This window comes from Microcaecilia unicolor, chromosome 6 (assembly GCF_901765095.1).
Source record: "Microcaecilia unicolor chromosome 6, aMicUni1.1, whole genome shotgun sequence".
NCBI lineage: Eukaryota > Metazoa > Chordata > Amphibia > Gymnophiona > Siphonopidae > Microcaecilia > Microcaecilia unicolor.
The window spans coordinates 173,429,370-173,441,898 of record NC_044036.1 but is presented as its reverse complement, the minus strand read 5'-3'; the positions used below and the strand labels follow the sequence as shown (position 1 = coordinate 173,441,898).

The window sequence follows — 12,529 nt, the reverse complement described above, 5'->3', positions numbered from 1 at the left end:
CTTTTGTAAGTGCAGAAGACGTAGGCTGAACAGGGACGCAGGCTGGAATTACTGACAGTGGTCACGCTAGCCTGGTGCCTGCGCTGCACGTGCGTGGAGCCTACCATGCCTTTGTAAAAGGGCCTCTTACAGCACAACTGTTGAAGCCTTGTCTCCACTGCCACAGCAATAATTTGTCTTACTGTTCACACCATCTGAGACGGTGCAGCATGTAAAATATATGAACTGTGGCATTTCTGCACAATCATGGCTTTCAATTAGAATTTGAGGGATGGACCTCTAGGTGTAATAATTGCATTGTTGTGCAGTGTACAACAATGTTTGGAAAAAAAATTGGCAACTCTGAACCTTTGTTTTGAAAATACATCTTTCTTTTAGGAAGTGCTCAAGTGTACATTGCTGTCCATTCTTTTTAGCTTTCATTACTCTATTTCTCTGGCCCTGTCTTCTATCTCCTGCTCTATTAGGTTCATTTGCTCCGTCAGTAATCTCTATCCCATCTTCCTGCTGAACACTTTAAAGTTGACACATAGTTTGAGGCAGGTGTTAAATATTAGGCCTGAATAAACATATACACTTTTAGTCCCCAAATAACATGGCTTGATATAATATGGAATCATTTATAATATGATCAAGGATTGGATCACATTTTATTTTTTGCTATTACATTTTACTCTGTTGATACTTTAATATAGATTCACTTGTAACATGGTCAAATATCTTGAACCCCAGTGGAGGGTTGGCTGAAACCATTAGGTGGTTGCCGAGGCTGGCAGCAAAGAACATTTGTACAGTTCAAAAAACAAACAGTTCATTGACTCGGCAAGTAGATTTTTGGAAATGTATTTATTTATCCAATCTAATCCATGACTTATAGACCGAACTAGTCCCAACAGGAGGTTCAAGGCGGTTAACCATGTAAGAACTCATAAATAACATGAGGAATGTTATTTATGACACACACAATTGAATAAGAAATGATATCAGACATGACTGAGTATCTTTAAAAACAATTACAATTTAAAAGTCATCAAATAAAAATGTTTTCAGCTTCCTACGCAGTTGCATATAATCTGATTCCAAACTAATTCGAGCAAGAAGTTTATTCCAGATAGTAACCGCTTGAAGGAAAATAAAGCATTAAGCTGAAGTTTAAAACATACTGTTTTAAGAATTGGAAATTTTAATGAAAAACTAAAAACTGAATCAAAGGTTCTGAGGTATTTCCATATAATACCTGAAAAACTAAACAAGTTGTCTTAAAAATAATCCACGTTCACAAGTGAAGCTCACACAGCTGTTCAGTAGCTCAAGATGAGTTATATTCAGGTTCTTTTCCCTGTTGTGTATTTCATGTACATGCTTACCCTCCTGTTTACAAAGCCACATGCTAATGCTGACACAGCCCCTTCACTTCGAATGGGCTGTGTTGGCATTGCTGCGCAGCAGCTGTTAATGCAGCTTTGTAAACAGGGGGCTTAGACTTTTAAGCCAAGAGCAATGAAGTGGGCTTTGAACTTGGTTTCCCTTGTTGTCTGCCTAGTGCTCTAACCTCTAGACAGCTCCTCCCCTGGAGTCACCCTCATTATTTATGTATTTATATGTACGAAACAAAGTTTAATATTTAAAAGTGCGAGGTCTGTCTTTGTGTTTGTACAGATTATGGGATAAGTGATGCTGGGCTAATCCTGATTGAATTTAATTTTGAAAATCTCACGGGTACTCTAGGGGCATGAAAGATAAATCTCGCAGGTTGCTTAGGGGCATGCGTAGGATGGCGATAGAAGCAGGGCAGACAGCGTGGCAGCAAGTATCACCCCAGGAAAACTTCTGCTGGCAGGGCTTGGGGCCTCTCGTTAGCCAAACCAGCTGACTTTGGGGGCACAAACCCAAATTGGTGGGCCCTGTGGCTATGGCACTGCCAATATCTCAGGTTGGCTGCTCAAATCTAATTTGCTGTTTGTTCAGTTTTTGTGTATGCTGTGCCCTAGACGACTGGTTTTAGCATATTAAGCTTTAGTGCTGAATAAGCCCAAGCATGGGAAAACTCTTTGTAGACTTGGGGGTGGTGGGGGAAGGCGTTATCAATCTGGCCTATTGTTTATTTGGCTTATTTTAGCACAGGATCCTATTGAAAGAAAATGGGACCCTGTGCTTAAATAATCCAACTCATGATAAAATAACCCCGATTTAACAGTGGTCCACGTTGCTAACTTTTTGCCGTTACATATTTATGGGAAAGAGGCAGACAAGCGCACACGTCCCCCACCCCCCTTTCTCTTAAGCGCGGTACTTTCCCTAGGCCCATCTGGCACTTGTTGCCACGCAAAGCCTTCCTCTGCTAGCTGGTTGCGAGCTGCTGTCCCGCAGCACAACCTCACTGTGTGTGTACGTGCAGCTGACACTAGGCCATTGTGACGTCGCGGCGGGGGAGCCCGCCCTGATTGGCCAGCGGGCGCCTGTGACGCGTCGCTAATGTTTACCAGCGCTGTGTGTGTTGTTGCTTTATTATAAGAAGCAGGCTCCGGCAGGGCAAGGCTCCTTCTCAGTGCCCACCCCCGGCTTCCGCGTCTCTTCCCCCCCTCCCCGCACCACCTCGCTCTCCCGGAACCCGGTTCCCCGGGGCCAGGATAGCTGCCGTCGCGCAAACCGCCCGCCTGGAGCAGGCTGGGGCCGACGCTAGGGCGAACTGGAGCCTTCTCTGGACGAGGTTCCCGGACAAAGAGTCGCAGGAAAGTGCCGCTGTGGCCGAGAGGGGCAGAAAGGCCGTTGTGCTGGAGGTGGCAAGAGAACCGTCAGAGCTTGGGCTTTGCTGCCCTTTGTTAACAACCTCCCACCAGCCCTGAAAAAAACTTCACCCTGCCTCTTAACCGTCTTTTATTCCTGAAGATTGTAGTGGGGGAAGACGATCGTAACCTCTAAGGCTTCTTACGTTTCAGTTTTAATCTGTGTGTGTGGGTTTTTTGTTGTTGTTTTGTTTTTTTTATTTTACTTTATTCTATGGAAAAGGCAGAGAGTGGAGTTTTATCTTTTAAAGCATAGAAATTAAAAAATATATATATATAACTTTCCGCAGCCGGTGAAAAGATAATAAAATTTGATTAAAAGAAAGTATATATATCTCGAAGAGAGAGCGAAATGAAAACGGAAATTTCTTCTGCTGTGGGCTTCATTACTCGGTTGCTGAAAACAACAGGAGTCATCGGGGAAGATCAGCTGAAACAATTCAGTGAGTCGCTGGAAGTCTCTTTGAGAGGTATAAAAATAAAGAAATATTTGATTAGGAGGGGGCAATCTTTTCGTTATTGTTGTTGTGTCTGCTTAGTAGATGTTATTTTTTTTCAGAAGAGTACTTTCCTGTTGACACCTCAGGGTTCCTGATCACTTGTAACCCAAGCAGTCTAATTTCTTAAGCCTTCTCGCATAGTGATCAAGTCCAGCCTTGGATAAAAATGTACATTGAAAGGTGGATGTTGGAAGTTGTTGGGTTTAGGGGAGTTAACGTCTCTGTGTTCTGTTCCTTTGTTTCCTCAGACCATTATAAACACCACTGGTTCCCCCAGATGCCCTGCAAGGGCTCAGCCTACCGATGCATCCGGATCAACCACAAAATGGATCCCTTGATAGGGAAGGCAGCTGGGCTTATCGGACTCAACCATCGGCAGCTCTTCCAGCTCCTGCCCAGCGAACTCACTCTTTGGGTCGACCCCTTCGAGGTGTCCTACCGCATAGGGGAGGACGGTTCCATCTGTGTGCTGTACGAGAGCTCCCCACCAGTGAGCAAAAGTACCAAGGCTTTGGATAACAGAACCAGCTGCAAAGAGGAGCTGCGAATCGGCAGGTCCAGCCCCTCCAAGAATTACAACATGATGACAGTATCTAGTTAAAAAAAAAAAAAGAAAGAAAGAAAAAGAAAAAAAAATTCACGTTCATTGTTCTTGTACAATTATGTATGTATTTCCCCTCCATACTTTCTTAATGAAGTTAGATAATGTAATGAAATGTCTTCACCCCCATAGCCATTAAAATTGTAGTAGTACTGCCAAGCTCTTCTCTGTTTTGGCCAAGGGCTATTCTACAAAGCAGTGTTAAACTGCTGTAATTTTACTGGATTGTATATTGTAAATGAATGTACAGTCAAGTGATTGTTTTACAGATTTATATTTTGAAAGAATCCTTGGCTCTTTGTAATAAAACAAACAAACAAAAATTAATCTTACATTTTATAACATGCTAATTATAAAATAACCTTTTGGGTTGTTTAATAAGTTCCAGCCAAGAGCCTCTGCCTAGCTACTGGTTTTATTCAGTATTTGAGTTCTGATACTTTATCTACATTTTCAATTTTTTTCAAACAAATAGGGAGAGTGTACACATTCTCACTCTAAAAAAAAAAAAATGGTGCTGCACTAGCCTTGAGCCGTAATTGCTGTATTTACACAAAGGGTATTCATCCTGTTACATGGTGCTTTAGCAGAGGGAAACTATACAGTGAGCTCTTTGGCTTGTTTGATTTCCAGTATCCTTTCAGCTTACTATTATGCACACTAACTTTGCAGTGAGCATGAAGTACAGGATATGTTCTTTGCTGTGGTGTTGTGGCTATTGCTTCAAGATGTTAGTTTTAAAAACTGTAGGAAAAAAAAGTAATTTCTTGCTGGTAGAATCTGCTGATATGAACCAAAAGATGCATTTAAAATTTAGTGTGGTATAACTGGCACTGACAGATATGGCTAGCACTTAATGTTTAAATATAAAATATAGGATTTGTTGTACACTATGCATCCGCAGCATGTAGATTAATGTACTAGATCTACAGCCCTGCTCTAGTAGGGCTTCAAACAGACTTGATTTTCAAGAGATAATGAATATTCATCAGCTGTATTTACATACAGTTGGCCTGATAGTTATTCTGATTTGCATAGCTTCATTATTTGGAAAAACAAAAACATATGTGGCCCTTGAGAACCAGGGCTTTGTGCATCAGAGTTACCTTCTAATGGAATAGTCTCCGTACTGTGACCATCGAGAGAGGAAGTAATTTTGACATTGGTCCCACTGTTATATATTTCAATCTTTATTAGCAAAAGAGGATCTCCAGTGTCAGGGAAATTGTTGTATTTATGGGAGACTTGCACCCCAGATTTAAAATACAGGATGCTAAGAATGCATGATGACATTTTTTTCATTTAGGCTTAAAAGTCAAGTGATGTACAAGACTGTGGTTGCTGTGTTAACCTTTGTTCTTGAACCTTGAAGGAGGCTAACAAAAAAACACATACAGTGATAACATTTTATCACTTTTTTTTAATTGAAAGAAGTCTTTATTTGAAATTTAGAGAGTGAGCAAATGACAAGTGACAGTCAAAATATGGCACAAATGAAAATGAGTCCAACAGGAAAAGCAGGTCAGAGCATGCGATGCCATTGTAAAATGCCATCAGATACAGGTGGATCATAAAATACAGCACTGACGTATTTTACAGTCCACTTGTATTTTCTGGCAATGTCATCTCTTGCGCAGACCTGTTTATTCTGTTTAGACCTGAGGAAGGCACTGTTTACTCCTAAAAGCTAGTCAAGAAATGTTAATCCAATAAAAAGGATCACTTTACATATACTGCAGTAATAGCCTCCCCCCCCCCCCCCCTTTTTATTTTCTATCCTCCATCTCCAGATGGTATGCCTATCTAGCTCTGAGATTCAGATGGCCCAGGGGCCCCTTTTTTGAGGTGAACCCTCCGAGCTGATCGCTGGCAGACAGCATTGCTATCTCATTAAAGTTTTGACTTTTTTTTGTTTTTACTGTTTTAAGGTTTTTGTGAACAAATTTTACTGTTGCCATTTTATCAATAACTGGGCTTTCTTGGCTGGGATTCACCCCCTTTATACACTATTGTATTCTAACAGAGACAGTGCCCCATTGCGCCTGATGTTTTTATAGAAGCAAAGTTATTTCTACAGACCATCTGTAAATGTATTGATGTTGACAATGCTGCTTGTTTCCAAGTGTGCCACTTCCATTTATTGCTCAGGCCCAACTCTCAGAAACCTGAGCCACAGTGCAGAGCCTTATGGCTTGAGTGATGGGGCTGGCTTGGGCTTTAGCTCTTTTTTTTTTTTAAGCCACTTAAGGCTCATATGGCCTTCTACAGTGCTGAGAAAAAATTGGTTAAAACCTCCGAGAGGGCTTCTATTTAGCACAGTTTTCATTGTAACTACTACTGCTGATCATTTCCATAGCTCTACTAGATGTATGCAGCACTGTACACTAAACACGTAAGAGACAATACCTGCTCGACAGAGCTTACAATCAGAACAAATAAGTGGAATTCTGTATGGTGGGAATTATTAAAACAGAAGTGGGTATAGATATGGGTTTCACTCAAAACTTGATTAGATTCCTAATCTAAACCCTGACAAGATGGAGTGATAAAGCCATTTAACAAATAGCTCAGACAAAAAGGATATATTTTGTGAACCTTTCATTCATTACTTCAGCACAACTTCAATTAGATAACCAGGGGCAGTGGAGCATCTTTTTGGTTAGAGGGGGCAAACCAAGCTCTGACCCCCATCCCCAAGCTCTCAAGCTGCTGATTCTGTGTTGGACAAAATATTGGTGGCGCCATGGCCCCTGTAGTTCACCCCAGTCCATAGCCTATCAGTCTCTCACATTGCCCTTGAATGTTAGCCCATTCTTCCACACAGAGTTGGTTCAGTCATGTATCATTTGAGAGCTTCCTTGAATGAAAAGCTTGCTTCAAATCTTGCCACAAGCTTTTATAGGGTAGGTAGGGACTTTAACTTGGCTAATCCAAAACGTGAACTTTCTTCTGCATTCATATACCTGAATATTGAAGGTCGTTGTCTTGCTACATGACCCAACTTTTTGCCTCAGCTGCAGCTCATGGATGAATGGGCTGACCTTCTCTAGAATTATATACTATAGAACAATTTGTGGTTCCATCAGTGATGGCAAGCTATCCCGATCCTGGTGGTGCAAAGCAGCTGCACATCATGATATGTCTATCACCATGTTTTACATCTGGGTTGAGGTCCTTTCTTTGGAAGGCAGTATTTGATTTTTTTGACTTAGTCCAGAGAACATCAAGCCTTGTGGGTCATAACAGGATGTTCTTATTGCTACGATTTGGGTTTCTGGAAGTACTTGTGACCTGGCTTGGCCACTCTTGGAAACAGGATACTGGGCTAGATGGACCATTGGTCTGATCCAGTATGACTACTCATGTTCTTTGGTACATCTGAGACAGGCAGCAATGTACTTTTTAGCAGTGGTTTCTTTCTGGCAATCCTGTGAACACACCATTCCCACTCAGTTTTTTTCAGGATAGTTGATGCATGAATCACATCCACAGTGAGAAAAGTATGCAAATCTTCGGATGTAAATCCAAATCCCCCCCCAGTTTCTTGTTGCTGTCTCCTGAGGTAAGCATTAACTTTCCCAGGTCTACATGCCTAATAATGGAACTTGTCTAAACCGTTTTTAAACCCAGCTATGCTAACTGCCTTGAGCACACCTTTCAACAACAAATTCCATAGCTTAATAGTTGAGTGGGAAAAAATATTTTCTCTTTAAGGATAACAAGCAATATTTAACAAAAGTATACCATTCTAATAATAATAATAATTACCCCAATTAAAGTCCATAGTTAAAGGAGTGTTGCATCATTAAGGAGCAAGCAAAGAAAATTAAGGCAGGATCACTTCAGCTACCTCTATCGGTAAAGCTAACCTAAGATATTTTAAGCAGTCAAATCAACCAGTAACTTTTCCATTCCACTCTACTCATTGTCGATCTTTGCCTTATCCCCTCTCAGCATTTCTTTATAGGATAGGCATTGTATTCTCTTTATCATTTTGCCCTTTTGTATACTTTTTCTAGTTATATATATATGTGGAGGAGTGGCCTAGTGGTTAGGGTGGTGGACTCTGGTCCTGAGAACCTGAGTTCAATTCCTACTTCAGGCACAGCTCCTTGTGACTCTGGGCAAGTCACTTAACCCTCCATTGCCCCAGGTACAAATAAGTACCTGTATATGTAAGCCACATTGAGCCTGCCTTGAGTGGGAAAGCACAGGGTACAAATATAACTAAAAAATATATATATATATTTTTTTTTTTTACACATGGAACAACCAAAATTGCACACAATACATACTTAAGGTGGAGTCATACCATGGATTCATAGAAAATATTCAGAAAGTAATAGAGAATAAAATGTAATAGTCTTAATTGCATTTTTAACTGTTTTATACTGAGCTGAGAATTTCAGTATTGTCCATAATGACTCCAAGTTCCTTTTCCTGGGTGGGAAATCCCAATATGGAACCCATTACACACATTTAGATACCAGGTTGTCTTGCATTTTTTCACAATCCACTCAGTTTAATAATTTGTGAATTTAATCACCTCAATCATCACATCCTTTTTTCAGATCACATTTCTGTGGTACTCCACTATTCAAAAACTGACCATTTAGTAGGAAATGCAGTGTGCATAGGGTCTTTGAGCACCGTTGCACTCTTGACGGGTAGTATCCTGCCCCCTCCATGCTCAAGTTGGCTTTCAAGCAGTTCTTTCATTGTTTCGCTGACACTCCTGAAATGTACCACCCTAGGCAGACACCTAATCCACCTAGTGGTTGGGCCAGCTCTGGCTTCGGTCCTTACTGAGGAATTTGTGAAGGAGAAACCCATGCCTCAAGTATTCTTTGATGGTAACGATTCAGAGAAATGGAGGCAAATCACAGAGATGCCTGGAAGATGTAATAAAGTAAAGTGACAAACTAAAAAGTAAAGAAATTGCTGGATTGGGTGGTATACATCACGGTTCTGAAAAAATGGCAAGTGATGTCTAGTTACAGTAGGATTGGAGAGTGGCCAATCTAATGCCAGTCCTATTCTCTGTTTACAGTCCACAACAGGGCATTGCCTCCTACCCAATGACTTCTTCATTTATCAAGGAGTCTCTCATGAGGAACTTTGTCAAATGCCTTCTGAATATCTGGATCTATTATATCAACTGTCTCTTGTCCACATATTTATTAGCACCTTCAAACTAATCTAACAAGATTGATAAAGCAAGACTTTTTGTTACATCCATGTTGTCTCCAGAGGTGTAGCCAGACCCCCAGTTTTGGGTGGGCCTGGGCCCAAGATGGGTGGGCAGAAGGACTCTGCCTTGTCCCACAAGTGATTTGGTCTCTCCCGCTCGCTCCTGCATGTCATATGGTCTCTCAAACATCCCCCTTCCCCACATACCTTTTTAAATAGATTTTCACCGGTAGTGAGCAGCAATTAATACACACTGCTCATGTTGGCCCCACAGCCTTCCCTCTGATGCAACTTCCTGTTTCTGCATAGGCGGGAATACATCAGAGGAAGGCTGTGGGGCCAGTGCGAGCAGTATGTATCAGTCGCTGCAGGCGAAGATCTGCTATTTACATGGTATGCAGGAGGGACAGTTGTGAGTTTTTGGCTGATGGGGCTTGGGGATCCCTGCCAGCCACATCATACGTGTGCTGCTACTGGGTGGGCCTGGGCCCACCCTTGGCTACACCACTGGTTGGCTCTGTTCCAGTTTAACACTAAAAATAGTGGCAAAAACTCTTTCACAATAATCATTCAGATGATATCCCCAAAGGTGAACCTAATAAACCAAATCCAGTTACTTATCTTCGGAGGAAAAGACCTCAGATATCACAAAGATGCTTCTCTGACTCTGTCAATGATAGATGGCAGCAGTTAACCTTTAGTGACGGTTATAATCATTGGTCTAAAAACCTATGCACACCAAAACTTTTTTTCTTTTTTTTTATTTCACAATATTTTTGGTAATTTTCTTTCTCCAAGGACAGGCAGGCTGCTTGTTCTCACATGTGGGTCGTCGTCGTCCATGGTGGCCCCAGGATGGAGATTTTCTAATAAATCTAAAAGAGCTTTGCAACAGCCAGCAAAGCACAAGATGGACACACTTCACATGCGCGGCCATCTTCCCGCCCGCGCGCGTCCGTTCCCACCTCAGTTTTTTCTTTTCCGCGGTGGAGAGTGCTTGCTTGCGGTCTCTCTCCCTAAGGTCCCAGGAAAAACTTAGGCGCCTTTTTCGCGTGGAGGGAGCTTCATCGCTACCGGCATGGGAGTCGATCTCTCAATATCGCCATCGAGGACATGGTTCCTCGGCGTTGAGACGGGCCCGGTTTCGGAATGTAGTTCTTCAACTCTTGTTCGATACCGAGGAGGATGCCTCCTGGGATGAAGGGGAAGACCCCAGATATTTCTCTTCTGAGGAATCTTGTGGTCTTCCTTCTAATCCCACTCCTTCACCTGAGAGGAAGCTTTCTCCACCGGAGAGTCTGTTCTCATCCTTTGTCCGGGAAATGTCTGTAGGCATTCCCTTCCCTGTGGTAAATGAGGATGAGCCCAGGACTGAGATGCTCGAGGTCCTAGACTATCCTTCACCTCCTAAGGAGTCATCCACTGCCCCTCTGCATAATGTCCTTAAGGAGACATTGCTGAGGAATTGGATGAAACCATTATCTAATCCCACCATCCCTAAGAAAGCGGAGTCCCAGTATCAGATCCATGGAGAACCTGAGTTGATGAGGTCGCAGTTACCTCATGACTCTGCGGTTGTGGATTCCGCTCTCAAGAGAGCCAGAAGTACTAGAGATTTCTCCTTGGCGCCCCCGGGGTGAGAGGCTAGGACTTTAGACTCTTTTGGGAGGAAGGCCTACCAGTCCTCTATGCTCGTGGCCAAAATTCAGTCCTACCAGCTCTACACGAGCATTCACATGCGGAACAATGTTAAGCAACTGGCGGACTTGGTGGATAAGCTCCCTCCGGAGCACGCCAGGCCTTTTCAGGAGATGGTCAGGCAGCTGAAGGCGTGTCGTAAATTCCTGTCCAGGGGTACTTATGACACTTTTGATGTTGCATCCAGATCCGCTGCTCAAGGTATAGTGATACGCAGACTCTCATGGCTGCGTGCCTCTGACCTGGACAATCGGACCCAGCAGCGGCTTGCGGATGTTCCTTGCTTGGGGGGATAATATTTTTAGTGAGAAGGTCGAATAGGTGGTGGAGCAGCTCCACCAGCGGAAAACCGCCCTCGACAAACTCTCCCACCGGGCGCCTTCAGCATCTACCTCAACAGGTAGGCGATTTTTCAGGGGCAGGGGGAATGCTCCCTGTGCTTACAATAAGCGTAGGTACAATCCACCTTCCCGACAGCCTTCTCAGGCTCAGCCCCAGCGTGCTCGTTCTCGTCAACAGCGTGCGCCCAAACAGGCCCCTGCAGCTCCCCAGCAAAAGCAAGGGACAGTCTTTTGACTGGCTCCAGCTGAGCATAGCTGCCATAAACGTACCTGTGCCGGACGATCTACCGGTTGGAGGGAGGTTAAAATTTTTTCACCAAAGGTGGCCTCTCATAACCTCCAACTGGTGGGTTCTTCAAATAGTCCAGTTGGGGTACTCCCTCAATTTGATCTCCAGACCTCCAAATTGTCCACTGGGAGCTCAGTCTTTCAGCTTCCAGCACAGGCAGGTACTTGCAGAGGAACTCTCCGCCCTTCTCAGCGCCAATGCAGTCTAGCCCGTTCTACCAGAGCAAGAAGGGCTGGAATTCTATTCCTACTTTCTTGTGCAAAAGAAGACAGGGGGGATGCGTCCCATCCTAGATCTAAGGGCCCTGAACAAATATCTGGTCAGAGAAAAGTTCAGGATGGTTTCCCTGGGTACCCTTCTTCCCATAATTCAGAAAACTGATTGGCTATGCTCTCTGGACTTAAAGGATGCTTACACTCACATTCCGATACTTCCAGCTCACAGGAAGTATCTGCGATTCTGTCTGGGAACACAGCACTTTCAGTATTGTGTGCTGCCCTTTGGGCTTGCCTCTGCGCCCAGGGTGTTTACAAAATGCCTGGTGGTGGTTGCAGTGTCGCTACGCAGACTGGGAGTGCATGTGTTCCCTTATCTCGACGATTGGCTGGTGAAGAACACCTCAGAGGCAGGAGCTCTACAGTCCATGCAAATGACTATTCGACTCTTGGAGCTACTAGGGTTTGTCATCAATTACCCAAAGTCCCACCTTCTTCCAGTTCAACAACTAGAATTCATAGGAGCTCAGCTGGACTCTCAGATGGCTCGGGCCTATCTTCCCGAGACGAGGGCAGACAACCTTCTGTCTCTCGTTTCCATGGCCAGGGCATCTCAGCAGATCATGGCTCGGCAGATGTTGAGACTTCTAGGCCATATGGCCTCCACAGTTCATGGCATGCCTGCACATGAGAGCTGCTCAATGGACCCTAGCTTCCCAGTGGTATCAAGCTGCAGGGAATCTAGAGGATATGATCCAGCTGTCCACCGATTTTCACAATTCCCTTCAGTGGTGGACAATTTGATCCAATTTGACCCTGGGACGTCCCTTCCAGATTCTTCAGCCTCAACAAGTGCTGACCACGGATGCATCTCTCCTGGGGTGGGGAGCACATGTAGATGGGCTCCAC

At 43.7% G+C, this 12,529-nt stretch overlaps 1 protein-coding gene across 1 annotated transcript; it reads left to right on the top strand.

Moving 5' to 3' along the window:
* The first annotated feature begins 2,510 nt into the window (after positions 1 to 2,510).
* On the top strand, positions 2,511 to 4,219 carry LOC115472657 (protein BTG1-like). Its single transcript, XM_030206994.1, has 2 exons — positions 2,511 to 3,256; positions 3,535 to 4,219. The coding sequence occupies exons 1-2, from the start codon at positions 3,139 to 3,141 to the stop codon at positions 3,885 to 3,887; spliced, it is 471 nt and encodes a 156-aa protein (XP_030062854.1). The 5' UTR covers positions 2,511 to 3,138; the 3' UTR covers positions 3,888 to 4,219.
* The last annotated feature ends 8,310 nt before the right edge of the window (positions 4,220 to 12,529 follow it).

Excerpts from the sequence above, each read along its gene's own strand:
- LOC115472657 (XM_030206994.1), top strand. The coding sequence starts at position 3,139 with ATGAAAACGGAAATTTCTTCTGCTGTGGGCTTCATTACTCGGTTGCTG. Across the intron at positions 3,257-3,534 it reads GCTGGAAGTCTCTTTGAGAG|ACCATTATAAACACCACTGG; the intron begins GTATAAAAATAA and ends TTGTTTCCTCAG.